General features: G+C 42.1%; 3 protein-coding genes across 4 annotated transcripts in view; 2 read left to right on the top strand and 1 right to left on the bottom strand.

Moving 5' to 3' along the window:
• The window catches only part of LOC126871729 (uncharacterized), a 113812-nt gene that overhangs the window by 7168 nt on the left and 88107 nt on the right, over positions 1 to 18537 (bottom strand). The gene's annotated exons all lie outside the window — the stretch shown is intronic.
• Positions 9 to 6125, top strand: LOC126871977 (outer dynein arm-docking complex subunit 4-like). Its single transcript, XM_050631402.1, has 5 exons — positions 9 to 1610; positions 1828 to 2195; positions 3484 to 3972; positions 4280 to 4543; positions 4635 to 6125. Exons 1-5 carry the CDS (start codon positions 1344 to 1346, stop codon positions 5260 to 5262), a joined length of 2016 nt encoding a protein of 671 aa, XP_050487359.1. The 5' UTR covers positions 9 to 1343; the 3' UTR covers positions 5263 to 6125.
• Positions 6509 to 12199, top strand: LOC126871976 (outer dynein arm-docking complex subunit 4-like). Its single transcript, XM_050631401.1, has 4 exons — positions 6509 to 6696; positions 8316 to 8573; positions 9720 to 10321; positions 11097 to 12199. The coding sequence occupies exons 1-4, from the start codon at positions 6509 to 6511 to the stop codon at positions 12197 to 12199; spliced, it is 2151 nt and encodes a 716-aa protein (XP_050487358.1).

Raw genomic sequence — 18537 nt, 5'->3', positions numbered from 1 at the left:
AATACAATTCCATAAATCTCTTTCTTTATTATACTCGACTAATTACATTTTGCATTCAGTTAGACATTTAATCGAAGGACCCGATAAAAGTGCGACGTACGTACCCGAGTACGTAGTATCGGGTAAGTGCGTGATCGCAACACTTGGGGATCAAAGACGATTATTTTGAGCGACAAACGTAAAACGACGCTGATTTATTTATTTTGTCGAGTCGTTATTTCCAGTCTAAATACAGATATTTAGTATTCGAGGTTGCGATTATTACGAAAGCTTTTGTGATAATAATAAATAATTAAATAACGATAAATAATTCAATAATTCAGACATTAATATTTCGCGGTAGTGGCTGATAAACGTTCACGATACAGTGAAACGAAGGGTGTAGGAAGGAACGCGCGGTCTGATATTCTAAAATTGGTGAAGAGAATGGAAGAAAAGCTACGCTCGTAATTCCTCTCCCGTCATTCGGTTGTAATCCGTCGACGTGCGTGACAAGTAATGCCACAAAGAGCTTTATGTGCGTGCTACTATTTTAAAATCGAAAGCGGATTACGTCCGTTCGTTGCATCTCGACTCAAAGGGAGCCTGCGCGTTCGCGCGACTCGGAAATCGCCGACAACGAAACTTTTTGCTTTGATCTAACGCAAGGCGATTTTGAGATCGAGTTCATTTCCCTTATAAATGTTTAATGAGTGCAGTGGCTGGAAGAAATGTTGGTCGAGAGTATATTTGTGTAACTTTTTATTAGAAGATTTGCTTTACTTTATCGTCGGTGCTTTGTTATAGGATCACAGGTGCACTAGTGTATCGTTTCATTCGGAAATAAATTTTTATTAAAAATAATATTGTCCTTTAAACCGCCCTGTTTCTGTCCAGACAAATCTGCCCCTTAGAATATGTTACTTTTTTTTTTCAAATACTCTAATAAATATCTACTTTCAATTTGCGATATCGATAAACAAGACGAAGAAAAAGCGAAAGGACAGGAAGAAACTCGAGCTTTTTGATCCAATAGCTTGAATCATTCTACGAATCATCTTACACACGTGTATCGAAATCGGCTGATATCATGCAGAACCAGCTGACAGAAGCTTTTGTTCGCTTCCACGAACGACTACGAAGATTTTGGAAAACATGTGATCGCGCAACCGATCACTCTTTTCCAATCCACGGCGCAAAATTCACGAGTGAAGAGCAGCCTCTGGGCTCCATGCGGATTCTTTTAATTCCCTGAGTTGTATATCGATCCAAAGCACAGGTTAGCTTCACAATGCACTCCGACGCCAAACGTTCTTCGAACGATTTCTCGTTTTCTTGTCCAGGAAAATTAGATTCCTAGCAAGATGGTGAAAACGAACGACGAGGGTCCCTTGTTCTTCAGGGACGGTATAGTTTACCGAGAATGGGGCTACCGTCTGTCAAGCCTCGAGAGATACCCCCTTGCGGAGATGTATTTCGAGAAGGCGATTCAACAGGGCCAGCAAAACGATCTTAGGACATACGTTGGCCTCGGAAAAGTGCAACTTAATTACGCTAGGTTCCGCAGAGCGTTGAAAACCACCGAGAAATGTCTCACATTAGGTCAGATATTACGTTCTGAGAAAATGTTCGCAAATTCGAATTCCTTCTAATATCAAGTTTCAAGCATCCTTCGATTGCTATTGTCAACGATACCATAGGCAAGGAATAAATATTTCGAATGAATTCCATACTGTAACTTGAAGTCGTGAGAGAGCACGTTCCATAGCTTTTTCCCTTCTCAAAGTTCATTTCTATGGCAGAGTTAATTTTCGAACGAGCAGCGCTGAGTTGCTGCTGGACGTTTAAACGCAATTAACTCGCTGTTTCCCGAGATTGCTTTCATTTCCAGATCCGACCCATTCCCATGTGAAGCACATGCAGTTGCAGACGCTATTTCACATCGGCGAATTCGAACACAGTTTGGTACACGCCCATCAGGGTTACCAGAAGTATCCAACCACGTTCTTCCAGCATGGGATATTGCGAGGTAACGAAACCATCGAGGACTGTATCGGCTTAGATACCGAATCCATGGCACTCGAACTCCTCTCTCCGTGGATACGAGAGCTGCAGGTATATCGAGAGTTGTTGATCGAGAAACTTAAAGAGGAAGTGGACGAGCTTGCAGGTAAGGCTGAACGATATACGATAGATGTTCCTTTAGAAATAGGAAAGCAGAATAGGAAAATTTGATAAGTTTAAAGAAGTTTAACGATTAGTAGTATGAGCTGGATAGGTCGTGATAGTGCTGCTGTTGTATAGGCCGAGATAGGTACCTACTGACTGTTGCTGATATATGATATTTGTGTCTGCGCATCCGGTAGGCTTCTTCTCAGTTAGGAATCTTGGAGAAAAAATCGGACTACGGGTGCCGGGATTTGAACCTGGGTGTTGAACGTTCGTAACCAACGACGCTAACCACTGCTCTATCGTCGTCCGGCCCTAGTTTACTGTCGAGTGCCGCTACAAGTATTATAATAAATAAACTCGAAATAGGATTTAAAAGTATCTGCCTCGATAGATGTTTAGCAAACTTCAGAACGCTAGGGGCAGTCAATTTAGTAGCGCGAAATATGCGGACAAAACTGTAGCGCGAGTATAATTCTTAAGCTGTGCTGCAACTTCCTGATTTAACGGTTTCAGTTTTCGCAGCAAACCTGCTGCCACAGGCGAACAGAGTTAACAGCTTTCGCTCTGCTCGTCGACTCGACTCTTCGTTTCGCGTACTAATTGGACTTTAACTTTTCATTTCGGTCGCAAAGATGATATTTCGTGACAAAAAAAAAAAAAAAAAAAAAAAAGAAAAAGAAACAGAAGAATGAAAAAAGGATAAAGAGAGAAAATTGAAAAGCAGAAACTCGTTAGAATATAATGTCGTTCGTTAAACGTTTTAATCTTTCCTTTGATCGTCGCGGTGGCTGCAACAACATGCCGCTGGCGTTGTTCTCACCACGTTCAACGAACGATACCCGGTGCGTTCTAGCGTCCTGATAAATCAGGAAACGCGAACGCCGAAGTGATAAAAGTGGAACACTTTAAATAAATAATTGATTCTACCTTAATGCAGCGGTAATCAATCCTACTTTGTTCGAAATTTTAGTCCGTCATGCTATCTCGGGAATATTTCATTGGCTCAGCAAACGCGGCCTGTCGGGATTTCATTTGAGACTGTAATAAGAGATGGCCGCCTCTATGCGACGCTTTTGTCTCTTGTTCCGGCCAACGTTTATTCCCATTCGATACGGTGTAGATACGCAGGTAGCACGATGATTCTTCGAACGATCAATTTCTCGTCTCTATCCCACTCGTGACGAAATATTCATCGCGACTAGCAGAATTCTTTCCAGGCACTTTTACAGATGTTTAATCGAACACCGTACAAATAGAACAATTATGAATGAGAATTTACATAGTATGCGTAAAAACGATCATTCCAGTAGTAAGATACGTAGCATAAATCAGAGTAAACTACCCTCCTTTGTTTTTAAAAAATAGCGAAAATCGAGGATTATATCGTTCTCTAGGCATAGAAGAGGAACAAACAAAGTTCAAAGTGAATTACCCTGAAGCTCGAGCGGAAGCCGAGTTCAGAAGGATGCAGCGTATCCTCGCGCACATATACCTTGGTTACCTGGCGCACGATAACGAATTTTTGCAACACTTGGCCGAACATCCGGAAAAACTGGAATCCCCGAATAAAGAGACCAGCGTGTTGCTTCATCAAGTGATATCGAGGAATTACCGGAGAGGTATCCGTAGGCAGAACGTGTTGCGAATGCGACGACCACTTTACGTGATGATGTTCGAGAGTAGACGCATACCTCCGGGTCACAAGAAGACATTGGAAAATGAGAAGAGGTTGAGGAGGAACCTTATCATTATCCAGGCAGACTTCCTGTTGCATCGCCTGCACGAAATTAGAATGCGAAAAGACTACATCACCTTTTTTGGGTGAGTCGTTGCTGAACGAGAATCGAATTCTCTTCACGCTTGAATATCTTCTTGAGAAATTTTCTTCAATACTTCTCCGCGAAGAACGTGGATGCTGGATAATTCAGGGGTGATAAAAGTATGATAAGAACGAGCTTGTTTTGAGAATTTTTGAAAGACAGCAGGGGAAATTGAGGAAAGTATAGGGAAGCGATAAAGAAAGTAAAACACATTTTACTACAGAACAGAAATAGCTTCGAATTTCTTATTTTAGCTAGGAATTTTAAGCGGTGAAAAAATAATTCGATATATATCCGACTTCTTTCAGAATGGTGGACCGTGTGAAAGACAAGTTCGATTCGTACTCGCTGAAGATGTTTCCTGTAAAGGAGAAGTGTCTGAACGCGCTCTACAACATGGTCGCGTGGACCTATATAGACACCCGCGATTTATCAAAGATAGAGAGTAAACAACTTAAGAGAACATACTTGAAACATCATCTGGGAATTCGAGTTGCTGAGCTACCACGCGACAGCGACATTGGCTGGTTAAAAGCGACCGATAGGAAAGAAACTCTCAAGATGTATCGCAGGTTTCTTCTTTTTCTTTCGCGATATATATTCCTCTAAAACGTATTAAATATTCTATATTAAACGTTCTTTTGTTTCATCTTTAAAATCTAGAAGGCTAGCCATGGCCTCGGAACCTTCGGAGCTGGCTTGGCTGTTCCACGAGTTCTCGAAATACTTGATCGACATCCGTCGTTACGATCTGGCCAGATTCTATGGTAAAAAGGCTCGAGACATGGGACAGGAAGCAGGCAACGAGCAGTGGATGTTAAATTCTCAACACCTCTTCATTCGGATCGAAATCAGTCAAAATTACCGCAACGAAGCGAAAGAAGCGGCTCTTCTGGCACTGTCCAGTGCTAAGAAGCTTGGCCTCGACTTCCTCATCGACTTCTACAAAAACGCGATCGAGGTGATCGACGACATGGACATGGAGAAGTTGCTGGCGTTCGACGCGATCGCAGCGAGGCAACAGCTGATATTAAATTTAATGCCAGACGATATGAAAACCGAGGTGGATTTTCTTTGGAGGCGGATGGACGCGGTTCCTGCGAGTCGTAGATTGTCGGTGATGCCTGGCTGCAAGCCCGTGGATCGCAAGTTCAAGTTGCCCTGCAAGAGGATGACCATATTGCCTAGTCCACCGCGAGACCCCGAGAAAGAGGCCAGGAAAGCTCTACTGGCGCAATACGAATCCTCCAAAGACAGACCTAACTTCGCGGTCTTCGATGAATATGAATAACGTTTAGAGTCTGGAGTCTCGCGAATGTCGATTCTGTTCGTCCGGTTGACCGTGTCACCAGGTTCGCGAGTACGAAGCATACCCTGGTCGGTGAACGAGAACCACAGCTTTGTCGAAGTGCTACAAGTTATACAAGGACGGACTTAACGTCGTGTACTTTGATGAATATGAATGGCAATGATGAAGCGTAAAGTTACGAGTATAGGTACTAAGTTTCGTTGATCTCCGATAAGATTTTGAGGACTTTGAGAAGTTGAAACTGTTATCCTTGACAAGTGAGAAGCGTATACTTGTTATAAACTTTTGGACCAAGGTCGGGCCAGCCTTCGTTGCACGCGGCTGGTTTCGAACTATAAAGCCTCGGGGATAGATATGAAATTTCGATACGTGTTTAGGAAGCCAGAGTTTAAGGAAGTCGAAGGGGTTGGAACCGTCGTCGAATCGATAAATGAAAAATGAGGATATTCCTGCCTGTACGAAAGAGAGAATGGGGAATTTCTTTGGATTTTTTCACAGTCGAATCTACGATTAAAGCTTCAGAACTTGGAAAGAGAATGGCGTTTAGCGTTCGAGTGAATTTTTCTCGGTTCTTTAAGGAATAATCTCAGACGTTTTGGCGGTGCCGCAGTGTCGATCTTCTCGAGAATGGTTCTTTGAAAGCGGAATGAGTATGACATAGCGCCGTATTCGCTAGTCTGTAACGCTTTATCTCCGCCTTTAGGTTTGCCCCGGTGAAAAAGATAGAATTGATGGTAGCTGGATTTTCCGCGCAGACTCTGGAAAATTGCGCCAGCTAATAGGATAAGTTCTCTCGTTGTCTGCTTGCGCTCTGTTAAATGGATAGTTCAAGTTCCTCTGTTGAAGTCCAGTGCGAAAATCCGATTGCAGACCGATTAACAAAATTTGCGTTTAGTTCGCGAACCTATACGCTGTTAATGTAATTGTATAAATTTAGCTCGCAACTGTTTCATTGATTTTCTTTTATGAAACGATTACTCTCGCTTGCAAATTCACAATAATATTCATTCTATTTTGCGCGTGTATGTGCGTGCGCGTAAGAGGATTAAAAAAATATAAATCGATCTTTTAGAAATAACTGAAATTATAGTACAATCCGGATGCGTAAGGCATCCCGTTTATATTTTGAAATATCGTAAAATTATTGGCAAACTTCAAAGTATCATAATCATGGCAAAATTCAGGCGAGATTTCAACGAGACAAACGTCAACGTCAGTTTAAACGTCGATGGCGGTCCTCGCGAGCAGAGGCCTGAGAGGCAACTCGGAGGATTTGAACGATACAAGAAAAGCGGTGGAAAATGCGGAAAGTCGCGCGCGTCTCGATCACAAGAAAAGCGATTGCAAGGTGGTCTCGAAGAATAATCGAGAATACGCGCAATCTTTGCATCGCGAAGCTGATCAACTATACCGCAGGCAAGATTTGCAAAATTTTTATATTTCATTCCCTTCGAAAGATTCTAAGAGGCTAACCACTCCTCCCAAGAAGTAACTTTTACAAATTGGACAGTTGACGTGTTCAATTTCATTCACGAACTTTCGACAGCGTAATTTTCCAAGCAAATCTTTTCACTTTAAAACGCGACCCGGAATAGCGTTCGTATATCGCGTTACAATTTATTTTGTAAATGTTGATACACCGATGCTTTGATAGAATTGAATTTTTCGAGAATACAGGCAACGAAGCGTAGAAAAACCGACGGTGCAGGTGGTCGTGTTCGCGTTCGTTTTGTTATCAACGTTGTACTATCGTTTTATCAACTTTCCCTTCGGATCGAGTGGAAGCGGAAATTTCAAACCGAAAGTCGAAATAGAAACTAAACCGCAATTATTGGAATTGTTTCGCTTGAAATTTAATTGCGCGCTTTGGTCAGGCCTTTACTACGCATCGATTTCAACGATTTCATCAGCGAAATGAATTTATTTTCTTGAAATGGCCGTACAGACTATTAGAGAAACCGTGACTGTATCGTTTAATTACTTTTGCATAATTAATCGCAGGGTGTGACCAGGGTGAATGTTCCGCCATTAAAGACGTCATGATAGAGTTATGTCGATGACAATGTTAGCTCTCGCATCGAAATCCAATTGTCTTTTAGTATGTTGCGTGTTGTTGAAATTTAATACGTTGCGAAATGGATTTCACACATACAGATGTGTATCGTAATTAATGGATTAGGTTTCATTCACTATACGTGCGGTAACGTTATTTCAGATCGTTAAAGTGATCATCGATAAACTCTCGTTTGTTAATATTCAAATTGTATTTCGATTTAAGGTAATATTCTTCGATAATATGTTCAAAGGTAAAAATCTTCAAAATAATCTCTTCCGCAGCTCCAAATACATAGTAACAAGCGAAATGAATGTTTCGAGTTGTACAAAGTCTTTGATATGGTACATTCAAGGGAATTGCAGAGGAATTATTGTAAACAGCTTCAAAACCACATGAATTTCACGCGGTATAATTTCGAACGATCGAATACAGCGAAACTACAAAATCGGGTAATTTTTGCCTGCGTTATTGCGCTCATGCGAATATTACAAATTCTTTGTCATACGATCGGTAAGCAGACACGGTAGCACGTGCACAGCTCGAAACCGAAACCGAAACCCGAGCGACAGAACGTCCGAGGAATTTACAGACAATTGTATTGAAACGCAATGCATCATGTACGTATTGGTCTGATTCAAACTACGACAAAGCATTGACTGAAAACTTTTCATTGGCTACACATCTAATTAAATTTCCTATTTCCGTTATAATCGTATTTAACAAAGAGCGATTGGCGTGTGTCACCAAGCGCCTGTTCCAACCGTTGTATTTTCCATAATTTCTGGCATTTTGCGCGTGTACTCCAGGCGTCGGTTAATTATCGAAATTAGCTCATCGCCACGGTACACAAGGTAACGACCGATGACGCGGTGTTAAAGCGTTGTTTAAACAGACCCTTGTCCTCTCCCCGTGATTAATCGTCAGTCCATTTCGCCGAGGCTAAGCGAACGAATTTTGAATGTTGCATGGCAATTTGCAGCGGTGATTACGAGTCGGCATTAGTACTGTATCATAGAGCAGCGAACTTGTATCCGAGGGACAGCAGTCACGGTGTTGCGGCTAGGAGGACCGCAGCGACGATAAGCTCTTGCAATAATCCGTCGAAAGCTTTGCGGAAGGTTTTACCCAGCTCTGGAGAGCGATTAACGGCTGCCCTATGTCCGGAAACCGCCGCTATAATGGCGAACGAGCAGCTGAAGAAGTCGCCCGAACCAATGTCGATCCCCGAGGTACTCAGGTAAGTTACAAAATTTATTACCGAGTACGTGGAAAAATTTCGAAGGTGAGAAAAATGTTATTGAATCTTTTGTAGCAAAATCGCAAAAATTGAGGAAAATTTTAACTCTGAATTTCTTTCATGGGAATTTCTATTTTGCAAGAACAACGATTTTGTACGATTGTTTGTCGCGTCAAGCGTTTCGAAGTGGAAATTCTAACATGTTCGACTAATAATGTGGATAACATCGATACAAGAAATATCGAGCGATAGTACGTAATGGTAGGCGAACTGAAACTTTGTGCGATTATCTATTGCGAACGATCGAGTTTCAAGCGTTTCTTAAAGCCTAGAACAGTGAAAAATTAGATTAGAATATAAAAGACCGAATTTAGTTAAATTGTTCGTGGAAATCAGAGAAGGCGAAAGATACGATAGTTTGTTGATTTATTTCATTTACCGCTAATAGGATTCTGATCCATCTAGTTGGTAGGATCGTAGTCTGGTAATGTAATAGACGATGCACGGTATTCATGATTTATGCGAGAGCAATCTATCTATAAGATGATATATTCATGCCACCTGTAAGACGATTGTCTACGTAAATTACGGTCTGTCAGATCTGTCTATTCTATGAGAATCTGATCTATACCGAGTATGATATCAATGCGCCTTCAGACCATGATTAAAGTATTCGAAATGTCGGGATAACGATTCGAAACGTGGCCCGGAATACGGATCCTCGACTGACGTCAATAGGAACAGGGATGGGAACCTCAGGGAAATGAATCGAACGTCTCAATGCGAATCGAGGCAATTAAATCATTTGCATAAAAACAATGCTCTATGGAATAGGTTCTATCTTGTTACTGTTCTCTAATTTATATAATAATAGTCTAAGAACTCGATCTTCCAATATCTAAAGATATCTGATAAGATTTTCTGCTAATATTAGCATTAGAATTTCTATTTAATTTTAAGCTAAAATTGACTAGAATTTTCCCTACTCAATCTAATTATAAAACGATCGCGTTACTTAGGGTAGGCTGATATTATATCAGCCGATAATTCTCAAATGAAAAAATTTTCAATTTCCACGCTTCAGGGACCGAGGCAAAGATCCCACAAAATAAATGATTAAACACTGCCCTTTCCTCCAACCCCTAGCTATTTCGACAGCCACAAAAGCTACTGGAAGAGCCTTCCGTCTCCTCGAATCTCCAATACTCAGCTAGCAAGATCCAAGATGTTGTTCAAACAATTAAACAATCTTGCTGAGACTACATTGAAGAATCTAGAGGCGTCCTTCGAGTCTGGAAAAGTATCCATCACTCTGAAGATCACTCAGGAGTTACTCGTGATATCGGAGGGCTTGCACGACCCTAGTCGTTATCAGATAGCTGCCTATCACTATTTATCCTTGATCCACGTGGCCATGGGAAGACACGATCGGGCAGTATGTAGCGTATCGCGTTTGATACGCTTATCGAAGAGTACCGGGGACGTGGTTCAGATCTGTCGGTCATTGGTGACCTTGGGAAAAGTGCATCTCAGCTTTGGACACCTCGACGCAGCGGCCAAGGCATGGGAGTACTTGTCCAAGCACTTGAACAAACCGATTCCCGTGGCTTGGATCAAACACGAGATTGGCAGATGCTACTTGGAGACTGGAAAATATGAAAAAGCAATGGAAATGGGTTTCAGGTGCGTGGAAGCGGCAACAAAAGCCCATTCCAAGAAGTGGATGCTTAATGGAAGGCTGTTGCTAGGTACGCATTTGTGGAATTCATTTTTTCTCTGAAACTTATTATATTTGCAATTTGATTTGGATCAATCTTATGACGCGTGATATCGCAACTGTCATAGAAGAATATTAAAATCGCAAGTGTCGTAGAAATTTAGTAAGATGGAAGAATAAATCGTCGGCAATCCGATGATCTGCGATTGTCTCGGTCTACTATATATTGTCTATTGTGCTACAATTTGTCTGTCCGGTGGTTTAGAACCTATTTAGCGCATCAGACCTCTGGTAGAACTGGCTATAGTCGGACACCGAAATCAATTTCCACGCGAGTACGATTTACACCCGAGAGCACGGAATGTCGATAGGGATAACGGTTGCGAAGGTAGTCCGGGTTGTTGGTCTGTGGGAACGCTGATACCGCTCGTTCCACTCGAATTACAATTAGTATCGCAATTTGACCACAGCGATAAGGAAAAGAGGCGGACGTACTACGTTTTCGAAGGAGACAAAATCACAACGTTTGCTTTAATCGTAAATAACGCGTTATTAACTAAGACGATTATCCGTAATTTTTACACATCCATTGCATAAACAGATTCTTTTTCCTCGTTGCTCCGATTTTTTCTTTCTTTCTCTCCGTAACCATTTTGAAATACTTTACGCGAGCGCATGATCTTTGTTCGCGTTGCGATCTCAAGCACTCGTTGCCAGTTTGAAGATTCTTTTGATCGTACGCTGCAGATCATTGGCATCTTTCAACGCAACGCTCCGATTTATTCTTCTTTGATTTCTTTTTCAAGGTCAAAGCCTGGCGAAGTTAGGCAGATTCGTGGAATCGCTGGAGGAGCTACAGATAGCGGCGAAGATCACCGAGGAAGAGGGTGATACCCCGATGCTGTCCTACATCCGCGATCTTATCGACCAAGTGGCGCACGCCCTCCGCAAGATCCCGTTCGAGAACAGCCACTGGGAGGTCGTCGAGTCGGTCATCTCTCACGGCCAAAAAGCCGAGCAAGATCTGAGTCTGTTTGTCAGCCGCAAGGGAACGGTGACAACTACGGTATTCTCGCAGAGGAAAGCGATTATCGAGCGAAGAGACGATTCCGGCAACGAGGACACGTCGGTTGACGAAGACGAGGAGATAACGACGCGGTCGAACAAGACAGCGAATTTAGCCCGCACTTACCGCGAATGTACCGCTCGATCGGATCTTGAAAAGGAACAGTACGTTTCTCAAGGTGGTGCCACGTTCAGAGTAGATATCGAGAGGAAGAAAGTTTCTCCTTCGTCTTCTAGCTCTTCCTTAACCTCTCTTATATCCAGCATCGATGCGCGAGGAGAAGAAAGTAGAAACGTCGAAGATAATTTGGAGAAGATAGCGGATAGAGGAGGAGACAAGGTACAGGAGGAGGAAGATACGCCGAAGCGTGAAAATAATAGCACAGTATCCGGAAGAAGCGTGAACACGATGGCTACGTACGTCATAGAGGAGGAAGGATCCGTGTTGGAGAATGTAAAACAGGCGTCCGGTAACGAGGAAGAGGATAGCGAGAAAGCGACGGACAGAGGATCCTGCAAGTTGGTCGGGTACGAGGATAAGATCGGGGAACAGAGAGAGGATATGCTAAATGCTCTCCGCGTGATCGAAGAACTGGGAAAGAAGGACGAAGTGGAATTGTTGGAGATGCTCAGGGACATGCTGCTGTCGACCGACGAGAAAGGTCGACCAGACGATTTAGGGAATTCGGGGGATGGTTTCCGGACGTCGAGATCCGGCGCGGATAGGCAGAACGAGGTCGTGGCAAGTCGTTCGATCCGGACGACCTCTTTGCCGTCGAGCCCTCGCAAGTGTCACGCCGATGGCGATTTTCGTAACTGTGCAATGCCTTTGGAATTTAATTAATGTTAATCTTTTCATAACTCGTTCGCACGATCGTGTATCTTTTGGCAAACGTAGAATATTTACTAGTGATGTATCATTTTGTTATTTTTCTCTGTGGAAAAAGCGAAGGACGGTAATCTTGGAAAACATGTGGCAGGCTTTTCGAGAGCAGAGATCAAAGGAACGTTAACCGAAAGGAAAATTATACGAGGAATCGATGGTAAAATTCCTGCTTCCACGGAAGGGAGCGGAAAGTCGGTTTAACCTTTCACACGCCATTTCATATCCGTCGAAATAAAAATTCGGTAATAACATTGCGCGAGCAACAAGGGGAAATCCTCGGATTCCCTTTGAAGTATTCGTAGGATCAAGAGATTAAGAACCTCGGCGTAAGCCTGATCAAATGTGGGATACAGCTCGGCTAGAGCTCGTTAGCGTAATGAAAAAACCTTCACCGATGAAAATCCTTGTCACCTGCTACGCTTAATTTACTCAACGACTCTATTCGTTTAAAAGAGCGTTGTACCAGCTGCGCAGCTCTCCTTTTTACGAGCGTGTTTCAGCCAATCGAAACCACTCGAGCTTCGGCCGTGAATTATCGACCAATTCACTAACCGAGACTCTCTCGAACCAGAGATTAAAGGCTCTCCATTTTAATGACACGTACAATCAAGGAACGAGCCATTATTCCTTCACATGTTCTTCACTTGCACCTCGATCAGCCTAATTAGCTCGTTATCCACGCGAATTTAATTCCAGGACCCATCTTTGTTGTATCATGAACGATCGAGAGTGCTGGTAAATTAAACGGGAATCGATCGAACGATTCGGCGTTGTTTTCGCCGAACGTGAAAGCTGTGCGGAACGTTCGATTCGCCGGACTACGAAATAATGAAAGCGCTGACAGTGCCTTTTTTTCCTTGGCGTATCACGATTCTTCGAACACATCTGTGGAAATTCGTTCTTTGACCGTTGGCAATGCCAGTGAATATTCAGTCGGCCGTTCATAATCTTTGGTTGTATGGCTATGCAGTATTTTCCGATGAAAAAGGTGGAAAAAGAATTGGCAGGAAGAAACCGGAGGATATTTCGACCTGGTGCGCTTGTTTTTCTGCCTTCGAGAATTCTTCGTGACGTATCCTTACATGGAGTCCTTACACCATTGGTCATTTCACGGTAAATCGATCACCTTTGCAGCTCGATGATGAAATATTTACGTATAACGTAATGCACGTGAAATTAAAGATGATGGCGTTAAGTTATCACTTTGCTGATTCGATTTGACGTCGAGACTGTGTCAAAGTTTTTATATTATTTAGAGAAATATCAGATTAAATTGGCAACAAAGTTTCTATCCAATATTCGAACTTTCTGCCAAACTAGGTAGACCAGGAATGTCGCGTTTCGGAAACTGGTCTGAAAATTCCCAAAGCGCGGAGAGGGCGTTAAGAAGTGTCAATGCCCAGGTGGAACGTGCGTGTGTAGGCACAGGGGAGGCTCTCGTCGAGTAAGAAAGAAGGCAAGGGTGGGAACTGTGAGAACACGCCAGGGAGGAAGGTACTCTCAGTGCTACCTGTTGAGCTACCTATGTGTTCTCGGCAGGCCTCTTTTGTATGGTCATCAAAGCGCCTGGAATAGCTCTTCGTGCTCGTGTTTTTCAAGTCTCTGGCGGTGGAACGTGGCCGTGAGCAGAAGCAACCGGACCAACCACTTGAATCCTCGCTATTTCACGCCATCCCGCTGGCGTACATGCTCTTGGAACGTTTGTTGCCTCTCTTAAGGGATCGTTGCTTTTGTCACGAATACTTTAAAGCGTAGTCCACTGTCTGGACCAGAGATAATCTTTGTCCTTGTAGAGTGTTCCGTGTAATGTACACGTAGTTTAGTGTAAAGTGCACGCTACGTAATATAGCGCGAAGTAAACTGTAGATCGCAAAGTTCAGTGTGTAGAATATGATAGTCATTTATTAGAGCGTCAGTTATTTCTCCGAACCAATTGGGACCGAGGTGATTCGGAAAATCGAATTGTTCGATAATGAAACATGCGTGTACTTGTTTTTTTAAATTAACGTTAAAATTGCTTAACGGATACCAGAGTATCAGTTAATTCATTTTTAATGGATATTTTTTCGGATCTTTCGATTAAAATAATCGTTACTTTCGTTCAAATTTCTATACGCGTTTGTCAAATCAGACCATCGCGCTGCACCGCTACGGAATCGTGGAATTTCAGGTTGAATCGATAACGCGACCGTGACGTTTCTTTTCTAAACTAAGCAATTTGCTGAAGAAGATGCTCGAAACGAAACTCCGACTTGCCTTCGTGACCGTGCCTCGAGATTCCTCTATCAAGGTTTCTGGTCCACGGTTTCCTGAAAAGTTACCGTTATTTTAAGCAAAAATATTCCCAAGTTTCCAGGAATTTCCAACATGGAGGAAACGCTCCGTCGGGAATCCACGAAACTTCCGACCTCCTGCGTTAACAATCGGAACACAACCACTGTTCAACTTCTAAATTACTGCCGGATTACCATTTTATCTTTATCACGATGAAATTCATATCTTTCGGTGTTGTATGTCTCGGAGAAAAGAATCTGTTAATTTCTTCTCCATAAAGAAAACTCTTCGCAAAATCATCTAAATTCTAATTCTCTCGAATCCTATTATTATCTTCCATCTTGTATAATCCAGTTCCAGCAAATTAAAGAACTTTAAAGGAGAAGAGGAGATCGAGCGAGACAGAGTATTGCCGTGTAGAGAGGACGCGTTTCATCGAATTTTCGCACGATCTTGGAACTCTCGTCTGAAACGCGTCACACTGAAACTCGACGAACGATCCGTATGTTTTCGTGTACTTGAGCCGTGTCGTTAATAATTATTTTTACTCCGGGATCGGCTAAAAATTGATTTTCTCGCGGCACGTGTTAATTGAACGCGAAACGGGTCGTCTGACTCGAACAAGCGCTTATTAAAGCGCAATGGCTTAAAATTCACACCGTGTTACGTTTATTTTCTGTACGGTTGCTCGTGTGAAAACTCCAGTCTGCTCGTAATCCACCACTTTCTCGTCCGTGAAATTTTATCGCGATAGAGTTCCAATGAGACTTGATCCAACTGATAATTCAGTAGCTGGCTAACTCGATTTTATTCCTTTTGGAAAGACGTAAATTGTTAAAAGACCCAGACGAGAGTTAAGAAATCAATACTTAAAGACCGTCACAGGTGAGATTTCATCGCATGCAGATTTCAATCGTAATATAATCAAAATACACGACGCGCTAAATCCACATTGTTCGCGAGAATTAGACCAGTCTATTTGCTTGGGGGACGAAACGTTTCTAATTTTGCGGTCGTATAATGTTGACTCGCGTATTTATTATGTTGGTCAACAGCGGTGCGCTTGGTTCCTTGCCGTGGAAGGAACGCAATTATAGCGACAGGGAAAAGGCTGTCGAGGATGGAATGCATTATTCATTTCATCGAGTGACCGTAGAATGGCTTAATCGAAGTTTTACTTAGAAAGAAGAAGAAAAAGGAGTGGATTTTTGTTCGTACGCAGTGGAGAGTAGAATCAACTTATTTTCAGTTTATTTCTAACCGTGCAAGTATTCTGGTAATCTCATCGGAGAGCTTTTTAGGCTTTTTTATACGACGGTGTGATTCAAAGTGATTTATTTGCATCGCAGTTGGAACGGTTAATAGCAGTTTCGTTTTACAAGAATAATCGTTCGTATAAAACCGGCAGCTTGGGACCAAACAATTTGCCACGGGAAATAAATTCTGCCTGGTTTGTTTCGGTGTGTCGGTGTAATCAATTTTGCATCGTTTGGATTCACTTTTACCTCTTCCTGGTTTACTTTGGAAAATAAATTAGCAACTTCTTTCTGTTGCTCTTCGTTGGAAAGCTTCGCGCTCTTCGGATTTCAACGTATAGAAAATATTAATGGAACGAGTTCGCGTTCGCGAGATAGTGAAATACTTAAGGTACGGCCAACGAATTTTAAACTCGAGGGCAAAGGTGGAGCAAAGACACCGTTTAATCGATTTCCTCTTTAACGCGCTGTTCGAAACGTTTTAACCATCTCATCGCGATAGCGGTGCAACAACGATCTTCGTAATCTCGTCGATCCCCGTGGAACGACTTTCAACAAATTCTTTAGCGACATAAGATTACCTGACAACTATTCGTTTTATGGCCATCAAGGGAAGCGACAATCGTTAAAGTCTAACTATCAGAAACTTTTTGAAAAATTAATTGACAAGAATAGAGGTACGTTGAATAATTTTTCTGTTATACATGTACATGTACGTTAAAGTGTAATATAACACTGGAGATCGAAGTACCGAGCGTATTTCGAGAGTAGTCGCGTGGAAATGATTCTGGAATTTATTCCCATACAATTGTCTTCGATACGACTCTCGTTTTACATTCGATTCGAAGGTCCGACAGTTATTTGCTGGGAAATTATAAGCTCGGTGCTTGTTTTCCCTCCTGTTCCTAGCACGTTCTACCTGGTAGCTATTTGTATTTTATCCGACTTAAACTTCGAGTACGACTCTGCGACGATACGCGATCGATTTGTCTAACGCATGCACCAGATGTTCGCCTCCTGCAGTTTTAGATTTTCCTATTCGTCCGCCCGTCCAGGATAACGTTACGAAAAATCGATAAGCGAGCTTTGCAGTCGAGATGCAGATACTCGTGCCAACGGCGAAGAAGAAGCCGTAGTCACGATCTGCACGAAGCGACGTGCATCCTGACAAACGTCGATATATCGGTAAGAAAGACGAATTTTTTAACAAGCATCGATAAAGTTGAGATAATAACTTGAATTTTCCTACATCAAGTTGATCCTTTTGAAAACATTGAAACTACGATATCTGGTTAGAATTCTTTCAATTACCGTGTCGGATCATACTTTGACCGATATTTACATCTACTCCCTAGCTTTCCCTCTTATCGTATTCTTATTTCTAATATAAAATTAACGTGAATATCGCAATGGCTCATAATTTATTATTCTAATCCGATATATCCTATTTTTTATTTTTTAAATTGCTCGATCGTAGCGTACATTTTTACTGCGACGCAACAAAGAAATCCTCATTCGTTCCTCGTTGAAATTCTTGGTCCTTCGGGTTTACTTTCGATATCTGTTGTTCCGAAACTTTCTTTCGTTTTATAAGCAAATAACAGACGCACAATATTTTTTCTTTTATGTTATTTTATCTAACTATGCACGATCCATTTCGTTGCAATAGAACAAAATATAAAACAAGAAATGTTGCGCATCTATTATTTCCTTACGAAACGAAAGAAACTATCGGGACAATCCAACGCGTACATTGCTACAATCAGTTGATGTAGCGAAATTTGCCTGCGATTTATTCTGTCGCTATCAAACGTCTCTAGAAACCGGAAGTATTCGCAATTTCGTTTCCGCTCGCAATATTTCCGGGTCGTATCGCCACGCATCGTATTTCCGTCCTTCCCATATATTATAGCGTTGCGCGCGTCGTCCACGAGGATAAAGCGATTGGAAATCGATGAACGAAGCACGAATCTCGTCGAAGCTTTCGAAGGCACGATCTTCCATGGCATTGTAAATCAACGTGGCACGGCCGAAAGTGGCGGCTCGTTGCGATATGCAGCTCGGCCAATTTTTCCCCTCGAGCGCGCACCAACACGGCCAACAACCGCTATTTCGACAAGCAACGTTGGATACGTAACGGGCTTAGCCTGAATTTATAATTTCGTGCAGTCGACCCGCATTCGTTGCTCCCTGCGAGGTATTCGATTTAAAGAAACGAAGAAACAAAGAACGAGAGGATCGTGTCGAACATATAATATTTAAGTTTCATGAGACGAAAGCAAATTAGAAAAATACTTGTAAATAGACCGTGGATTTTGATGTATTTATAGGAAATATTTTGCAACAGATAGAAAACTATGTAAAATAGCCAATATATTGGGTTGGCAAATAAGTGATTGCGGATTTTGTCAATACCATCTAATGATAAAATCCGCAATCACTTAGTTGCCAATGCAATGGTAGATACTCGTTACGATATTTAGTAATTTTCCATTTAGGTTGCATTTTTTCAATTACGTTCGTAAAGATATGAATTCGCATAAATATTCGTAGTTTACTTCTGGATAATGTTATTCGGATAATCGAGGGTCTACAGTTTCCCGACGAAACTCGTATTTCTATAGTCGAGAATAATCAATACCGTGATTATCTGGTCGGAAGTTATGCATTAAAATTAGATAGTACGCGTGAGGGGTCGATTGCGTGTGCGTGATTCTGTAGAGATGCTTGAAACGTAATTTCGTAATTAGCATAATTACTTTTTAG

Source organism: Bombus huntii, chromosome 12 (genome assembly GCF_024542735.1).
Source record: "Bombus huntii isolate Logan2020A chromosome 12, iyBomHunt1.1, whole genome shotgun sequence".
Lineage (NCBI taxonomy): Eukaryota > Metazoa > Arthropoda > Insecta > Hymenoptera > Apidae > Bombus > Bombus huntii.
Note: the sequence above shows the minus strand (reverse complement) of the source record. Positions and strands in the feature narration are given on the sequence as shown.